We start from the raw sequence: 19633 nt of genomic DNA on the forward strand, positions 1-19633 counted from the left end.
AAGGTTTAGCACAGAGCTTTCAGTGCCTTCTAAATATTGGCTGTTAGGATAACTTGGTCAAGGGGCTGACCCAGTGGTGGGGAGGGAGACACACAAAAGAACAAGGACAGGAAGGGGGAGACAGCCCCTGGAATGCACACACACTTATTGCTGCTGTGTCCTCATTCATGACTCAGCAGTCATGCCAAATGGCTGCAACAGAGAAATGTGCAGAGGCAGTGGAATGGTAGAGAAGAGAGGCACATGCTGCCTGTTCCTTGTGGGCCTGTCCAGGTCGACGTCCAGTAGGCCTGTGGGGCTTGGTGTCACTGAGAGCTGGCTTGCCCCCACACCGGGAAAGGCAGAGGGTTTCCTGCAGCCTGGCTCAGTGTCTATGGCTCAGCCCATTTTAAGATGAGGAGACCATCATCTTGAGAGGTAAAGTACATTGTCCATGGTCCCACAGCCATGAAGAGCAAGGGAGTCCATTTGATGCCTTCTGTCCTGCCTGACAGCCCCCCACTTGGCCCCCAGGAACCGTGCACTTATTCCCTCCCCTCCAGGTGCCTGCAGTGGCTGTTCCCTCTGTTGAGAACACTATATCCCTGGCCCACAAACTGTTCTGGCTGACCCCTCATCTCCTCCAAGTCTCTGTTTAGCTGTCACTTCTCCCTGGGAAGCCTCGACCTCGCCTGGCCCCAGAGGGGGTGAGTGACTCACCTGTGTGCTCCCTTGGCCCTGGGTTACTTCTGTTCACAGGCATCCTGTGGTGTTGTGATTGTGGGTTTGTCTCTGTACTTGGCTGAATTGTGCCCCCCCAGATTCATGTCTACCTGGAACCTGTGAATGTAACCACATCAGGAAGCAGGGTCTTTTTGGATATCATCAGATTAAAATGAGATTATATTGGAGTGGGGTGGGCCCTAAATCTAATATGATTGGTGTCCCCGGCAACCACCAGAAGCTGGAAGAGACAAGGAAGGATCCTCCCCTAGACCTGTTGGAGGGACCATGGCTGTGCCAACACCAGGTAATCTGGACTTCTCACCTCCAGAACTCTGAGAAAAGAAATATCTGTTGTCTTAAGCCACCCAGTTTGTTATACCAGCCCTAGGAGATTAAGCCAGTCCCTCCCACTAGATCGCAAGTTGGCATGAACAGACATTGGGTCTCTCATACGTTTCATTTTATTCCTAGCATTATCCAGTGAATGGCACACAGTAGGCACTCAAAACACACACGATGAACTAAGGAGAGTGTTGCCAAGGCAGATTTTCTCTGAAGCAGGCAGTGTAAAGTCAGTTGAGGGGGTCCACTAGACTTGGAAGTCACAGCTGCTTCACCTATTAGCCATGGGACTTAGATAAATCACTAGGCTTCATTCCTCATCTGTAAAATGCAGCTAATCATACCAATGTGAGGAGTAAATGAGATCATACATGTGAATGAAGACTTTTGATCAGCGCAGCTCAATAAGTGGTAGCCACTATGTATTATTTAATGAAAAAAAACAAGGTAGGCAGAGGAGAAGGGGCCATGGAAGGCATGAGACTACCTTCCCCCATCATTCCCTGGGAATAAATAATGACAATAATGGTTTTTGTAGCCGGAAATCACCATATACATACTATATTCCAGATGTTCTCTTAGGCTCTTTATATTCATTCATTCAACAAATATTTTTTGACTACTTCATGCCAGACCCTGGAACAGATCCTGGGGATAATGAAGAAGACAGACTACCCTCTTTTAAGGGGCTTATGTTATTGTGGGGGAAACAGACAATAAACAAGATACCAAAATAAATATGTAATATTCCAGAAAGAGAAAAAGAAAGCAGGGAGTACCATGATGGGAGTGATGGGGTCTTTTAGATAGGGTGGTCAGGGAAGGCCTCACTGAGAAGGTAACATTTGTGCAAAGACTTGAAGGAAGGGAGTATGCCATTCAGATACCTGGAGAAGGGTGTTCCATGCAGGGGAAACAGCATGTGTAAAGGCCCTGAGGTGGAGGCATGCTTGGGGAGTTCAAGGAACAGCAAGCCACAGTGGCTGGAGCAGAGTTGGGGGCAGGGCTGGTTTCATGGGTATGTGACTGGCACAGAAAGGTTCCCATGCTTGGCTTAATGCTCTACTGTTACCATCTGTAAACTCTTGATAATTTTGTAACATTTTCATTTTTTACTGGGCCCCACAAATTACGTTACTGGTCCTGGTGGTAAGAGATGGTCAGAAAGGTGGCAAGGGACTGCAGCATGACACCACTCCTGGCCCCGCATGCTTTCTGGCCTCCTCCCATCCTGCCAAGGAAGCCAGCCGCAGGGAGAGGACTTAAATTAATGCTGACACTCTCCTTGTGACAGTGGGAACTATTTCTCCCCTGTGTTAATTTCCTATTGCTGCTGTAACAAATTACCACAAACTTGGTGGCTTAAAACAATACAAATTTATTACCTTACAGTTCTGAAGCCCAGAAATCTGAAATGGGTCTATTGAGCTAAAGGTGTCATCAGGGAGGTTTCCATTTCCTTGCCGTTTCCAGCTTCTACAGGCCATCTGCACACCTTTGCTTGGGGCCCCTCTTTCCATCTTCAGAGCACTTCATTCCGTCCTCTGTTTCTGTCATCACATCTCCTTTTTCTCTGCCTCTGCTTCCCTCATCTGTGATTACATCGAGCCTACCTGGGTAATCTAGGACAGCCTCCCCATCTCAACATCCGTAACGTAATCACACCTTTAAAGTCTCTTTTGCCAAGAAAGGTAGCATATTCCCAGGTTCCAGGGATTAGGACATGAATATCTGTGAAGAACCATTATTCAACCCAGCACAACCCCACTTTTCAGATGAGGAAACTGAGGTCCAGGGAGGTGCCGTGACTTGGGTAAGGTCTTCCAGCAAAAACATAGATCCGCAATTGTGGACCAGGTCTGTCTAGTTCCAAGTCATGGACTCTAGACCAGCAGGAGAGGAAGCAGCCTCTGCCCATCGCTTCCCCCCTCCCTCCCTTGCACCTTTCCCCTCAGTGCTTCGGAAGGCAGCCAGACTTGGGTGGTTGGGACACAGAGCATTTATGCTGAGGATTACAGCTGACATGGGAACAGATAAGCAAATCCATCCACCTGGGACCAGGACAGAGAGAAGAGGCCACCTTTCTGCAGCTAACAGGGTCCCAGGCCACTTCAGGATTAATCATCAACACCTTATAATTAGGTATCTCCTGGGTCCTGGGGAACAGAGCCCTGTTTGTAGGGAAGCTTCTGATGTGCATGTTGCTGGGGCACGTGGGCTGGGCCCTTCTCGTATATGGGGCCCAGGCCCTTAAATCAAAGGACCATGGCCAATGAAATTGGGCACCCAACTGCTGCTGTTGAAGGGCAGCTTTCTCCTTGTCCCAGCCTCAAGGACTGTTAGCTGGCTCCAGTGACCACAGCACCCAAGGCAGATTCCAGCCATTGGTATGCTCTCTGGCCTCCACCCCATCTGGAAACCAGAAGAGGAGAGAGATCTTTGTAGGAAACTGGGGCTGGAAGGAAGAAGTTGACAGGTTTTCCCAGCCTGTCCTCTTTAATATTGTGTCTACTCATCAGAATTGGTCGTAGATAACAGCATCCATGCTGACGTCAGACAGACCTGGGTTCAAACCTCTGCCAGTCATTAGCTCTGTGATCTTAGGCAAGATGGTAAACTTCTCTGAAACTGAGCCTCAGTTTCCCTTATCTGAAAATTGGGGGTAATAATCTTATCTACCTCATGGGGTTGTTATAGTCAATCAAAGAAAGAGGTGGGCAAGCACATTTTCAGTATGTGTTTTTTTTTAATAACACATGTAAGGTATAAAAAATACTCATAACAAAAACCCATGTACACAGCTTAAGAGATAGAAAATTATTAGAGCTTAGAAACCCCCTGCATGAGCCTCTGAGCTTCCATCCCTTTCCCTCCCTCCCTCCCTTTGCCCATAGGAAACCACTGAATTTTGTGGTTACCATTCCCTTCTTTTCCTTGTGTCTGGTTTTTGCAGTTTTTATTTCTTTTAAAGACCAGAGCAGACAAGTATGTATAACCTTCTCCCTTCCATACCCAGTTTCCTCCTCCCGTCCTTTCCTCTCTGTTACTAAAGGACACTGCTGGTTGGGAAACTAGCATGTCAAGCTTGTCAGTATTCAGTGCTGTAGTAAACTTAGAGTGAGCAGGCTCTGAATGAGCACCAGAGGGACTTCACTGTAGTAAAATACATGCAGCAAGAGGAGCTGTGTGAGAGAGTAGCACTGTACCCCCCAGGTTTAGTGCAGCCACTGAGAACTTGCTGCTGGCAAGAGAGTTGTAAAGGCCTCTCTATAGGCTCTCACAGGTCCCTCTTGGATTGGGTTGGATGGCTGATTCGGAGAGGAGGGGTTGTGGGTGGATTCTGTTCACTGTCAACAAGAAAGGCTTCATCTTTTCCTCGAGAAGGTGATGTAGAGAAACAGAAAGGCTCTGCTGTAGGATCAAACAGACCTGGGTACAAGTCCCTGCTCTGCCGCAGTCCACCTCTCTGAGCCTCTCGTTCCTCATCTGTAAAATGGTCCAAATACTACCTCTCCAGTGGGTTTGTCGTGTGCAACATTGATGTTTCTATAAAGTGCCCAGCAGGTCATGAGCACCTGGCCAAGAGTGGACCATTATCACTCCCACGAAAGCAAAGAAGGAACTGGAGCAAAGGTGCAGAGGTGACTTCCTCTTAAAGTCTTTTGGGAACAGTTAAGGACAAGAAGGGGAAAGGCAAAGGGCTAACACAAACAGATCTCGGTTAAAGTCCCTGCTCCACCATTCCCTGACTGGGGGTGGGGGTGGAGGTGGAGGACGACAGGTCACTTACTCCCTCTAAGCCTCAGATTCCTCATCTGTACTACAGGGCTCAGAACAGAACTTCCTTCACCCGGCGGCTGTGAAACCATGCAGACAAGTAGCCTCGCACCACTCCTGACCTCAAGTCCGGGGGAGCTGGTGTGGTCACTCCCTGCTGGACACGTGGCCTTGGGGGTGAAAGTTTAACACAAGGGAGCTGGGAGTGGGCGGACGAAAGTATGGAAGAGGCTTGACCTCCGCAAACGGCGACCACCTTTGTCCGCAGAGGCCGAAGAGCCCCACGCTCGGGGCTTGGTGCCGCGCGGGGCGCCGGGGACCCGGGGGGGGGGGGGGCGGGACCGGCCGGGAGCTGGCGGCGCGCAGGACCAGGCGGCCAGGGGCGCGGGGCTGTGACCTCATCGGCCAGCGCCGTCCCGCGGGGCCATGAGATCATGAAATGCCGGCGCTCGCCGAGAAGTCGATTTGTTGGGAGCGCGGGGACTGCCGGCCGCCCGCACGGTGATCTCATCCGGACCCAGGGGAGGAGGAGGCAAGCGGCTCCGCCTGCCGGAGGGGGATTAATGGCCGCCGCCGACCGGTGACGTCACCAGCGGCGCCCGTTGCCAGGCAACGCGCGTCGCGCGACCGCCGACCCCGCCCCCTACCTGCCTAGGTTTCGGCCTGTTTCTGTCCTTGCTCTCTCCTCTTCCTTTTTTTTTTTTTTCTAATATTAAGGTATAATTTCAATAATATATTTTATTTAGCCTAGTATGTCCTAAATATTGTTGTTTCAACATGTAATCAGTATAAAAAAATTAATGGGGTATTTTACCTGCTTTTTGGTGGTGTTTCTAAGATTGTGAGTTCTCTTGCAAAATTTACACTTTCCGTAAATCTCAATTCAGATTAGCTACACCTCAAGTGCCCAATAGCCCCATGTTGTGAGTGGCTACTGTATTAGGCAGCACCCAGAAGGCTCCCTCATGATCCCTTCTGTGCAGTACCCCTACAAGGGTGCCAACTAGTTTGAATTTTATCATCCTGCCTCTTTTCAGTTCTCCCTCTCTTCCCTTTTATTTTTCTCTCCACACATCTTACTTCGTTTCTAGGGTCTCCCTTTCTCTCTTCCTTTTGGTGGCTCAAAATGCTAGATAGGCCATCAGACTGGATTTAAATCCTGATTCCTTGCTACTTTGGATAACCTGCTTTGCTTCTTTGAGCCTGTGTCCTCATCTGTTAACTGGGGCTGATACTAATAGGGCCCATCTCCTAGGACTTTGGTCAGAGTTTGGGGCAGCATGGAGGAAGTAAGTAATCAGCAGAGAAACTTTTCTTGCCAAATTATGCCTGCCCTAGTCTTTTAGGGCAGATTCTTCTCTCTTCCCTCTTGTAATCCTCTCACTTGTTTAGTCTCCCACACCCAGTAACATTCTCCCTCCCCTTCCCCTGTTTTGAGCATTCTCACCTGAAAAATGAGAATTGACCGTACCTACAACACAAGGCTATGGGGGAGGATTTGATACACAATTTTGGCCCATTGTAAATGCTTAATAAAGAGATTACTTTCTCCCCCTCCCCCTTTCCATCTTTCTTCTCTACTGGTCTCTCCCTCCTGGATTCCCTTTTTCTTCTGCCTCTTTCTCATTTCTCCTTTCTTCTGCTTCTGTCTCATTCCATTTCTCCTTTCCTGCATTCCCCTCCAGCCCTCATTCCAGTGCCAGTCCACTCCCCATCAACAGTTGTTTCTTCCATCACTCCTTCCCCTGCTGTTCTGCAGTGAGTTATCACACCACTCTACCCCCATCCCCAGCCTTCTCAAGATGGAGAAGACCTCACTAGGGCCCACTTGTCCCCTCTGCTGATCAGCTTAGCATTCCAGAGGTCGGTGTTCAGGGCTGTTTTTGTTCTGAGGGCTCTGTCACCAGGTGGTCCCCAGTGCAGCCCTACAATCATAACAGACCCGCAGTCTGCCTTCCTGAGAAAACAAGTCTTTGTTTTCAGGCCCTTGTGCCTGCCCATCCCTCCTGTTGCAGAGCTGGAAATGTGGCCTCATCCCCTGTGGCAATCAGGAGCTAACAAGCAGTCCAGGGGAATGAAAGCAAACGGAAAAATCACCGTGGAGAGGGTCCCTTTGGACTTCCCCCACGAGCCCCTCTGGTCATGGAGGCTAGAAATGATTCCTGCTTATTTTTCTCCAAGTTAAAAGGAGGGCTTTGAAACGCAGACTTCCTTTGGCTCTGTGGTAGCTTTGTGCTAGCTTTAGTTCAGTGAAGCTTTCCATCCTCCTTTTCTTGGCACCTCTTTCTGTTGGGGGTGCTGCCTCTCTCTCTTGTTGTTCTGATGAGACTGTCACTCACAGTGCCCCGCCTACCCTCATGGCCATGTGACAAGGCCTAACCAATCATAGAACCCCATCCCCTTACAGCGTCCTCAGACCTTGGCTCCAAGTGCATCCTTGACTCCAACAAGGCCATCCAAGGCCCGCCACTGATTCTGTGAATGACCCCGGGGAGGAATTCCTTTTGGAATTCAGGCTGTAAGAATGTTGGCTTGGAGCTGCTGGTGGTCTCTCTCCTACCAGAAAAAGGGAGATTCAGCACTTTCTAGCTGTGTCACCTGGGGTAGGTTACTTAACTTCTCTGTCCTTCAGTTGCCTCATCTATAAAATGGGAGTATTAATAATGTGTGCAGAGTAGTCTCTGCCATAGAGTAAGAGCTAAATTGTTATAATCTTTGTCATCATCATTAGGATTACCACATAGAGAGAGCACAACGTTAGCAGGAGACAGTGAGGCCTACACACAAAGGGGAGCAGGCAACCTGAGCTGAGAGATGGGGAAGAGGAGCAGAGAGAGCGATGAAACTATAGAAATAGAGAGTGAGTTTGGGCCACATTGAGGTCGTGGATCCAGCTATACTTGAAGCTAGAGCCACCTTGTGTTCCCAATTTTTGTCATCCAATAAATTTGCTTCTTTGCACAAGCTAGAGTTCTTTATGTAAGCTATTTCAAGTAAGCTTTTTGACATAACTAAAAGTGATGTTGTAATACAGAATCTTGCACCAGTAGTTCCTGTATTGTGCTTAGAGGCCCAGAATGTCAGATCTGGGTCAATAACCCCATCCCACAGAAAAGAACACTGAGGCCCGGATAGGGAGAGTAACTTGTCCAAGCCCATACAGCTATGAAGGATGCACACTGACTTCAAACACATTTTTAATACTGTTTTCACATTATAAATGGTTTCATATAGAAATCAAATCTTTACCTCTTTGCCTTCCTGCTCCACTGCCATCTTGTTTAATCAGATATAATTCATTTTGTCTTAAAATGTCTTACAACTGCCAAACTGCTAGCGGTGGCTACAGTTAATATTTATTGAGTACATACCACATGCTAAGCACTGAACGCAACACTTTACATACATAAGCTCATTTATCCTCCCAACAACCCCACAAGGTACATACTATTATTTGTCCCATTTTACTCTTGAGGAAACAGGTATAGAAGGATGAAGTAACTTGCCCAAGGTCACTCGGTAAGAGACAGAGTGAGCATTTAAACCCACAGGCCACCTGACTTTGGAGTTCATGCTCTTCACCATTGTACTTGCTCAGATTCCGGGGTCTTGCCAGCTTGTAAGAGAAAGAGCTGGGACATGCACCCAGTGCCACAGTCCTTCCTTCCTTCTACACTGCATGTCTTTCCTATGGTATTTTTGTGTGTAAGCCAGTAGTCACTGAACAACCTCCTTCCTCTCTCCTAGCCTTGTCATTTTATAAACTCTTCCTTACATGCAGACCCCCAGTTCCTGGTACCCTCCATATCAGGGTTCTCTGTGAGTCATGTCTGTGGAAAGCCACAGGTCATTTAGCCCATCAACCCATTCTATTCATTCATTCAAGAAATATTTGTTGGTCACCTACTGGGTGCCAAGCCCTGATGTATTAGTTAGGATGCAAATCTGCTAGTAACAGCAAAGAGCCCAAATAGTAGTGGCTTCAATAAAGAAGTTTTTCTTTTTCATGTAAAGACTAAAGGTAGGCGGTCCAAGCCTAACATGATTAACTCCTTCCAGCTCACTGTTCCACCAATCATAGGGTATGGGACTTCTCCTCATGGTCCAAGATGGTGGCTAGAGTACCAGCCATCACTTTCAAATTCCAGATAACAGGATAGGGAAAGAGAGAAAGAATAAGGCCAAAGATCTTCTGAAGTTGCTACATGACTTATATTTACACTTATATTTATGTCTTAGTGACTAAAATGATACCTATCCACACCTAGATGCCAGGGAGGCTGGAAGATGTTGTCTTTGTATGAGACAGTTATGCACCCAGCTGTAGTTCCAAGAAATAATGGGGAAGAGAGCGACAGCCAGCAGTGAGGGCATCCTCCTGGGTCAGCACAGGGGAAAGATGGTAAAGAAAATATGGTTCCTGGACTCATGAAGCTCATAGGCTAGTCACTGAAACAGTTAACAATAGAAGTCAAAGTCACTGAGCACTTAACTCTCAATAAGCTGGGTGCTTTACATGGAATATTTACTGTAGGATTTCTCAAATGTTTTAGATTCAGAACCTCTTTACACTTTTAAAAATTATTGACTCCCCAAAGAGCTTTTGTTTAACATGGGTTATAGCTATTTGCAGTTACTGTAACAAAAATGAAAACAGAATTTTTTATAATACTTATCAACTAATTAATTTAAAATAACAGTGATCAACCCATTATGTGGTAACGTAAATAACATATTTTTAATGAAACATAAATGTATTTTCAAAAAATTATTGAAGAGGGGGCATTATTTTACTTTTTTTTTTTGCAAATCTCTTTAATGTCTGGCTTGAGAGGTGATACCTGGATTCTCTCATATTTGTTGCAACATCACATGTTATTTAGCCTCAGGAAAACTCCACTATACACTTGATGGAGGATGAGAGCAAAAAGGGCAAAAAAAGTCTGATTAGTATTATGAAAATAGTTTGACTTTTTGGACCCCCGAAGGGTCTTGGGGACACCCAGGGTTCCAGACCTCACTTTGAGATGTGCTGATTTAGTTTGATGCTCATAGTAACCCTATATAACAGGCACTATCAAAGTTACAAGGTTACCCCCCAGAACAGATCCTGAGACAGAGATTTTGGTGCATGTCACTTTTTGGAAAGTGACCTCTGGAAGCTTGGAGAGGGAGTAACCAAGTTAGACGGAAGGAATCAAAGGACCGGCTTGTGCAGAGGTGAATGGGGGCGTAGTGTGGCTCCAGTGTAGACCAGGCCAGGTTGGGAAGGGATTGGTGAGCAGTTTAGACTTTGTCCTGAGGGCGGTGGGAGTCCTGAACGGTCATTAGTAGGAGTGTGTGATGATCAGAATTGTGATTTGGGAAGAACATTGTGGGAGGGATGCCCAGCTGTTTTTCCTCTAGGCAGTGTGACTAGATTTTTGGCAGGGGTCCTGGAGTGCTATCTATCCCCAAATCAGCCTTAAGAAACACTGGCAAACATTGCCATCCACACATCAGATCCTCACAGGAGAATTGGCCTCTGGGACAGTCAGCACCCAGGGATGGCCATAACTCGTCTCTCTTTAGCCCCTTATCCAAAGTGAGCTTTCTTTGGCTGGCAGCAAAGAGGAGAGGTAGCAATTACAGTGATAGCCAGCATTTAACAGTGTGCATGGATTTATGCTCTTTCCAGGTGTTCCTTATTTCTGGCAAGCAAGGGCTTACACACAGTGGGTAAGCAAGTGGCCTCTAGAGCCATCCTGCTTGGGTTCAAATTCTGCTTTGGCCACCTGCCCACTGTGTGACCTTGAACAAGTGAATTAACTTTTCTGAGTCTTGGTTTCCACTTTCTATAAGATAGGGATAATGCTAACTCCTATCTCATAGATTGTTTGGACGATTGAGTTAATATCGAGTGCTTAGAACAGTGCTGATACATAATAAGCCCTCAATATATATGTTAACTGTCATTAACATCAGAACTCTTTGAGGGACTTATTATCACTTCACAGATGACCATACTGGAGTCCACTTTTTCAGTTAGCAGTTGTGTATTGAATACCTTGTTTTGGGTTTTTTTCCTTTTTTTTTTTCTTTTTTTTTTTTTTTTAAGTTTAAAAGTACTAATTAAATCTTATTCTTAAGATTGTTTCCTGATCTGCGCTTTGAAATTCTCTCCCTTCTCTTTTTCTAATTTAGTTGATGAAGATGTGTTTAGATATTGAATTTGCTTAAACACTGAATGATTTCGTTAGTAGCACAATTAATCACATTGGTTATACTTTGAAGATAGACTTAAGAAAATAAACAGAATTTAAACCAATTAATGTGGTAATTAGAGATTAACGTAATAGACATTCTAAAGCTCAAAGTAATGTATAAGCATATAATGCAGATCACAGAAGTGCTTTGACCAAGTTACAACCCTAAAACATGACCTTTTTTTACATTATCTAAGTATCCGTAATTAAACTTCTCTTCAGGGCCTCAGTGCAGTCTTTTTCTTTTTAAAACTATTTAAAAGGCAATAACTTAAACCACTTTTTAATTCTGAAAATATAAAGGTACTACCCTAAGTTTGGAAGATAGAAAACACTAAAAGAACTAACATTTTGGGATATTTCTTTTCATCTTTTTCAGACATCTAGGTTGTGCAGACACAAACGGCAGTGCCAAAAAGACAAAAAGCCCCTGCCTTTGGATAAAAACTAAAGGACAAATGGGGTGGGATGGGGGGGGGTGGTTTGGATGTTCTTTTTTCACTTTTATTTTTTATTCTTGTTCTGGTTCTTTCTGATGTAAGGAAAATGTTCAGAGATAGACTGTGGTGATGAACACATAACTATGTTATCATAGTGTGGACAGTTGACTGTATACCATGGATGATTGTATGGTGTGTGAATGTATTTCAATAAAACTGAATTTAATAATAAAAGAAAAACAAAAAACAAATAACAAACAAAAAACAAACAAAAAAAGCCTCTGCCTTTATGAGCTTATGTTCTTGTAAAAAGGAAATATTGACTATATTAGTGGGTGAATGCTATAAAGGAAATGAAAGCAGAATTCCGAGGGGTGGGGAGAGCCGGGGAAAATGGGCAGTCCAGGGGTTCTATTTCTGTATTGTTCAGAGGCTCTCCCGAGGAGGCAGCATTTGTGCTGAGACTGAGTCTGGAGGGAAGTAGGGGAGCCAGCCTGGTAGATATCGGAGCAAGGGTGTCCCGGAAGAGGAAAGACTAAGTGCAGAAGCCCTGAGCTAAGACTGTGCTTGGCATTTTTGAGAAACGAGCCCCATCTGAGAAGTGGGCAGGTGGCAGATCTTGCAGGGCCTTGGAAAACATGAAAAGAGTTTCAGGTTTCCCTCTGAGTGAGGTGGAAGGTTTTGGCAGGCTTTGAGCTAATGGAAGATTTGATCTGCCTTCCATTTTGAAAGGCTCATTTTGGCTGCATTGTGGGGAATAAATCATATTGGGGAGAAGGACAGAAGAAGGGGGATAATTAGGGACCTGTTTCCAACAGGATTTGCGGATGGATTGGATGTTGGGTATGAGAGGGAGGGGTGTCAAGGCTGATTGCAGGGGTTTGGGCACAGAGAGGGAAAGTGCTAAAGCTAGGAAGTGGCAGAACTGGGATTTGATTCCAGTCAATAGAAAATAACAGAAGACCTGTGTTCAAATTGCAGCTCTGCTACTTGCCCTCTGAGTGGCTTTAGATGGGCACCTTAGGCCTTTTGAACCTGGGTTTTCCTATCTCTACAATGGAGGTGACAGTAACATGATACTGTCATGGGTTTTTGTGAAACTCAATACTACTGTTACCATGCACTGCACCCTTCCTGCATACCTTTATTTTAGGTTCATTAGCTCATTTAATTCTCACAACACACTGGTGTGTTGGAGCCAGTTTATACTGGCTTGTGAGAACCAATGGTTAAAATTTCAGACTTGCAAGTCAGTTGTTAGACACTTGGTAGCTTGAAATCAGCTTTGGTGAAAGTATTTACACAAATTGACAAACACACAAATTAGGTTGTTTTTTGTTTTTTATTTTTCTGGAGAGCTGGTTTGCCAGCATATTATTGCAAATATGTGTTATCCATTTTATAGATAAGAAAACTGAGGCTCAGAGATTAAATTATTGTCCAAAATCAACCAATTTAGTAAGTGGCAGATCTGAGCTTGGAACCTCTAATCCCATGCCCTTAACCACTATACTGTCCTTCCTCGGTAGATGAGAAAATGTGTATGAAAGTGATTCGTAAAGAGGCAAAGCTGCCTAAATATTCATTATTAATCTTGATGCAGAAAAAAACTTTTATCTCTGTCTATCCATTCTATATGCATTTAATCTGCTAACAACAATCTGATATGTCTCCTCCTTTCCTCCCCTCCTCCATAATTCTTCAAATCATCTTTCCCATATAGGTGCATTTTTTTTCTAAAAAATTCTCCTCTGTTCATTTCTCCTTGTTTGTCAGCATCCCATTCTCCTTCATTTACCACCACCTCCCAGAGTCAGTGCTCTGTTGTTTCCCATTTCACTTTTTGTCCAACCCCCCAGCCCACCCTCCCATCCTAGCAGTGAGGAAGGCAGAATAGAATACGCCTTCCTACCTCGACGGCTCCCGCCCCCTTATCAGAATCCAGGCAGAGAACCACCCGTGCCCAAGCAAGTCCTACAGCATTTGCTCCCGTTCCCCCTTCTGAGTGGCAGGGAGGCCAGACAGCTCATAATCTGATCGCTTCCCTTGTTCTCCGACACCCAGAGAAACCGCACGTCCCATTTCGTGGTCGTCAGAAATAACATGCTTAAGAAACCTGGAATTATAAAACTGCTTAATTAGGGAGAGATGGTTTCACTGGGATATGCCCAGTTTTCCCTGATGGTTTTATCTCCTTCTCAAAGTGGCCCGCCTCTCTGTGGCTAATTGCTACCTTTAACATGGTGCCACACAAGCACTCACTCTCTTTACTTTCTGTGACATCAATGCTTGCTTATAAAGAGAAGTTCTCTCCTAGATGTTCCAATTCTCCTCCTCTGTCAGTGAACCCTAGGAAGTTGATGCGAGGAGAGTGGAAACTTTAGCTTCAGAGTCCCCAGTTCTTCAACAAGCACCTGCTGTGAGCTAGATGCTGAGAATACAGCTACAAACCAAATTCTCTCGGCCTTTATGGAGCTCATAGTCCAGTGGGATAAACACAAATTAAAATGACTTTTTAAGCCTTGTGAGAAGTGCTCCAGAGGGGGTGATTTGGGGAGCTCTGAGAGGGTGTAACTGGAAGTCTGAATTTAATTAAGTTGTCCTGAAAGGCTTCTCTCAGGAGATAGCACCAAAAGGTGAATAGGTGTTAGCTCAGCAAAGAGTAGAGGAACATGCAATCCATTTGCGAAGGAAGAGCTTGATGCACTCAAGGGACTGAAAGAAGGGCAAAGAAGCTGGCACCTGAGCCTCCTGGGAAATTCTGGGGATATTTTGGAGTCCCCATTGTGACTTGACTTATCTAGGTTCTGGTGCTCAAGGCCAGGGGTCAGCATACTATCGCTTGCAGGCCAACTACAGCCCACCACCTGTTTTGTTAATAAAGTTTTATTGGAGCACAGCGGCACCTACTCATTTACGTATCATCTGTGTCTGCTTTCATGCAACAATGGCAGGAGTGAGTAATTGTGATAGAGACACTGTGGCCTGCATAGTCTAAAATATTTACTGTCTGGCCCTTTCCAGAAAAGTTTGCTGACCCCTGTTCTTGACCCCTGAATACGCAAGTGTGAAGCTTAGAGTCTGGGCCAGGAGGCCAGCCCGTAGCTAATGGGACCTAAGGATTGGGGGATCCAAAGTCAGTGACCGAGGCTAAATATGAACAATAAAATAATGAGGTGGTTGGTGACAGAGCAAGGATCTGAACTCAGGCTGTCTGGCTCCCAAGGCTGTGCTCTTAACCACCAAGCCAGGCTGGTATTGGGAAGTTAGCCTAAGAGAAGGAGCAGAGAGGGGACAGCAGACTGCCTCAAGAGTCAGTGAGATGCCAGCCTGCAGAGACTTCCAGAGGCACAGGTTCCTCAGACGTCTTATCGGGTGCCCATGTCCTCACCTGCTGTGAGGCCGCAGACTGAGCAGGAAGGCTGCCCACCGAGACAGTGTAGGGGACGCTGGCCATCCTTTCTTTCATTCTCGGTCTTGTGGAACACCGTTCTCTCCCTTGTCCTCCCCACATTTCCTTCACCTGCCTGGCTCGTATTCATCAATTGAAATAGCCGTTCTCAAATTTGAATATGTACACAAATCACCTGGGGACCTTGTTAAATTGCAAACTCAGGTACAAAAGATCCGGGATAGCACCCCAGATGATGCATTTCTAACAGGGTGATGCCAGAGCTGCAGACCACACTTTGGATAGCAAAGCTTTCAAGAACCAGCTCAGATGACACCTTCTCTTAGAAGACCTCCAAAACCACTACCCCGGTGCTTTAACTCTGCTCCCAGGGCCCCCTCGTGCTTACCTCTAACATGGCTCTATCACACTATATCATAATGATATGTTTAGTGGCTGTCTTCCTCATTGGATAGTGGGCTCCCTGAAGACTGGTGATATTTTAGTTATCTTAGTATCACCAGAGCCTAGGACTGTGTCTGGTACATAGTGGGTGCTCAGTAATAGAAGGAAGGGAGGAAAGAAGAAAGGAATGGAAGAAGGAAGGCAAGATGGATAAGTGGAGGGATATGTAGATTGAGGGATCGATGGGAGGGAAGGAAGAAATGGAATAAAGAAGGAAGAAAGGTGGGAAGGATCAATGAGTATAAGGGAAGGAAGAAAGTAAGAAAAGGATGGTTGGGTGGATGGATGAATGGATGAAAGGGAAGGAGGGAGGGAGGGAAGGAAAGAAGAAAGAAAGAAAGGAAAGTTGAGTTCATTGGTAGTGCCCTAAAGTTAGGAGGAATGACAAAAGCAGATTAAGGTTAGAAGTTGGGAGGGACTGGGTTATTGGTTCAGAAAGAGATGGAACTTGCATTAGTTGAGAGACTCCAGATGAGAACAGTTTGAAAAAAAAATGAGGGAATTCGTGAAGTTGGGTGGTTCAGAAAACCAAAGTTCAAAACATGAGTATTCTGTAGAGCCTGGGGCCTGCTGTCAGGAAAGGGCTGGGCAGCCCTAGCTGTCCATTGAGCTGCTGCACCCTTGGTCCAGAATCCCATCATGCCATGGGCCACCCCCCACATCTCTCCACCCCACTCACCTCCTCCTTACCAGAGGCTCTGCTCCCAGGGCCCCCTCGTGCTTACCTCTAACATGGCTCTATCACACTATATCATAATGATTTGTTTAGTGGCTGTCTTCCTCATTGGATAGTGGGCTCCCTGAAGACTGGTGATATTTTAGTTACCTTAGTATCACCAGAGCCTAGGACTGTGTCTGGTACATAGTGGTGCTCAGTAATAGAAGGAAGGGAGGAAAGAAGAAAGGAATGGAAGAAGGAAGGCAAGATGGATAAGTGGAGGGATATGTAGATTGAGGGATCGATGGGAGGGAAGGAAGAAATGGAATAAAGAAGGAAGGAAGGTGGGCATTAGGGTGTGTTTCTGGGGTCAGGGACTGATCAAAGTCAGGAGGGGAGCAGAGGGCCCCTTGGGAAACAATGACTTCACAATGAAGAGGCAGCAAAATAGCCACAGAAGTCATGGGGTGGGCTAAGTGTCCAGCTGATGATGACTGGATGCCCTTCCTTGGTCCTTGGCAGATGTGGGCACATCTGCTGCAAGAGGCACCCTCCCAAGTGACTGGTGCCCAGCCCATCAGGATGGACTACAAAAGGGTGGAGATAGTCTCTGTCCACATACCAATTCCTTGAATTCCTTCGTCTTCTCTTTGGTTTTCATGACCTTGACACTTTTGAAGTGTGCTGTGCAGTTATTTGGTAGAATGTCCCTCAGTTTGGGTTTGTCTCGTATTCTCATGATTAGATTGAGGGTGTGCGGTTTTGACAAGAACAGCACAAAAGTGATTCTGTACCCTTCTCAGTGCATCACATCAAGGGGGTCACGATGTCACTATGATTTATTACTGCTGATGTTAACCTTGATCGCTTAGTTAACGTGCTTTGTGCTAGGTTTCTTCATCATAAAGTTGCTGTTTTTCCAGGATAACTTAATGGCTACATGGCTTTCTGATGTAAATATCTACCATAATCAGGCCCTTTTTAAAATTCATTTAGTTACTTTTTAAAAAGCTATTACCATTGCAGTGAGCATTCCTACTGGCGCATCTTTTCACTTATCCTTGGTTATTTTGTTAGGATAAATTCCTAGAAGTCGAATTGCTGGGGCAAAGATTATGCACATTTTTAAGGCGATGGATGCCTGGAGCTGGCTGGCTTGTTTGTTTGTATTTTCATTTGTTTGTTTGTTTGAATCAGATTTATTGAAGTATAATTTAAACGCAATAAAAATGGACAGACTTGGAGCATATATTTCAATGAGTTTTGGCAAAGGCACACCTCACTCAGTAACCACCATCCCAATCAAGATAGGAAATATTTCCATCTCTCCTCAAAATGCCCTCATGCCTCTTGCAGTCTGTCCTCTCCTCCCCTCCCCCCAGCCAACCAGTGATCTGCTTTCTATCACCACAGGTTAGTCTTACAGATTCTAGAACTTGACATAAATCAGAATTATAGAATAAATACTCGCTTATGATTGTGGTCTTTGATTCAGCATAAGGTCTGTGAGATTCATTCATGTCATTGCCTGTATCAGCCATTTGTTCATTTTTATTGCCGAAAAGTAATCTCTTGCATAATTATTCCACCATTTGTTTACACATTCTTCCGTTGGTGGGTGTTTGAGCTGTTTGCAGTGTTAGGCTATTACAAATAAAGCTGCTATGGACATTTGCATACAAGTGGATATATGTTTCATTTCTCCTTTCATTTCGTACCTAGAAGTGGAATTTCTGGGTCATTGGGTAAATGTTTAACTTATTAGAAATGATGGGGCAGGGTTATTTTAATCTCCATGTTATAGCCCAGGCCATGGGTGACTTGAGGAACTTGTCCGAGGGCAAAGGGGAAAAGGGAAATAGGATTTGTTGAACACTGTGCTATGCTAGGCACAATGCTAGGGGCTTTTTCTTGTTATCTCTTTTAGTCATCAAAGCAACCCCGTGAGGTAGGAATTGTGATTCCCATTTTGTAGATGAGGAAACTGAGGCTCAAGGACCTTCAGCAAGACACGATTCAAACGTGGCTCAGCCCAAGTCCCAAAGCCCATGTTCTTTCACCAGAAAATCATTCTGCCTCTTTGGACACAGGAAGTGCTGGAGCTGGGAAGGGGACACCCATCTCCCCAGCTCTCACCCTCACAGCCTTGTCTTCCCTGACCCACCCCTTCTGAGGGTGGGTGCCAGCGATGCCTTGGTCAGCCCTCTGGAGACTGTGATCTGGGTGTGGGGCCGGGCTGTGCCTCCACATTGGCTTTGAGCCCGCAAAGCCACAGCAGGAACCAGGGAGTGACCCACGCTCCAACCCTCTGCCAAAGGTGTAGAATTTCTCCCTTACTGAAACATGATCCTCCGATCCTCCTCGATCCTCTTCTGGGCTGGTGGGTGGTGGCGGCCAAGGGAGAGGGCAGGGGACAGGGGCCATGTCTCCCCAGCCATAACTCAGCCCCATTAGGAGCCAGCCTGAGTGCTTTCCAAAGCTGATTAATGGCCTGTCTGTGACCTGGACTGTCCTCTGGGTCTTTACAGCTAATAATAATTGATGCTCTATGTGTGGTTGCAGGGAAAGTTCTATCTGGTCATCGAGGAGCTGAGCCAGCTGTTCCGATCCCTTGTCCCCATCCAGCTGTGGTACAAATACATCATGGGTGATGACTCCTCCAATAGCTACTTCCTGGGAGGGGTCCTGATCATTCTCTACAGCCTCTGCAAGGTGAGGTGACCCAGAGGCCAGAGAGCTAGCTAAACGAGAGCCCCATTCATTAGCTGGACCTGGTGGGAGGTGGCCACTGGGGAAGCCCCCCCTGGGATAGCTACTCTCATTTCTTGCCTATGAAGCTTTCCATATGCTGTTCTTCCATGTGGTCTTTTCAACAACCCTTTGATCTACATACCAATGTTACTCCCATTTTATGGATGAAGAAACTGAGGCTCAGGGATATGAACTTGTCCAAGGTCACTTAGCTGGAGATAATAGAAGGAGCTTCAAACCCAGGCAGGCTGCCTCCAAACCCCAGATAACACTGCCCTGAACCCCCGGATGACACTGCTGCTGAATTTGCTTTTTAGCCCACATGCTCAACTCCCCAGATCAGTGTGCAGTGCTTCTTTTTTCTTCATTGGTACAAATCATCTTTCCCCCTAACAACAGTAAATGCATCTTCCTCTTTCTTTTCACTTCTCCATTTCTGGCTTTAGAGAATCCTGGAGGAATGCATGTGTTCTGTTTCTGTCCTCCCAGCAGGACTAGCCAGGTTTAACAGGCAGTGTCAGCCACTGGGTCTTATTCTGCTTGCTGATTCTGATTGACTGGCAATGGCTGCCCGGAATGCTAGATGGAGAAGGATTATCAGGCCCTGGCCAGGTTCAGACAAAGAATACTGTGATCAGTTAGCCATGCCTTCCCTGGACTTGAGAGGGGGGAAAGGAAAGATGCAGGCCACATATTTGCTTTCCTAGCATAGGTAGAAGGGGAAACAATTGATTTAAGACAGCAATACAAAAGCCAAGCACAACTAATGGGAATGAGAGAATTCCAATGGGAGGAAATCCCCTGAAGATGTTGAGAGTCAAAGACAGGGGCATTGTTCAAGAGGGGTAGGAAAGATCCT

The 19633-nt window shown here is 45.9% G+C and overlaps 1 protein-coding gene across 5 annotated transcripts in view; it reads left to right on the top strand.

Moving 5' to 3' along the window:
* Positions 1 to 19633, top strand: part of RNFT2 (ring finger protein, transmembrane 2) — an 85123-nt gene that overhangs the window by 43109 nt on the left and 22381 nt on the right. For all 5 annotated transcript variants that reach the window (XR_005214040.1, XR_005214042.1, XR_005214041.1 and 2 more), the window contains one exon: positions 18586 to 18735. Coding sequence is in view for 2 of the 5 variants with exons in the window: in XM_037817226.1 (XP_037673154.1) it covers positions 18586 to 18735 (150 nt within the window). In the remaining 3 variants the exon portion in view is untranslated. The remainder of the gene's footprint in view (positions 1 to 18585; positions 18736 to 19633) is intronic.

The sequence above is a fragment of the Choloepus didactylus genome, chromosome 23 (assembly GCF_015220235.1).
Source record: "Choloepus didactylus isolate mChoDid1 chromosome 23, mChoDid1.pri, whole genome shotgun sequence".
Lineage (NCBI taxonomy): Eukaryota > Metazoa > Chordata > Mammalia > Pilosa > Megalonychidae > Choloepus > Choloepus didactylus.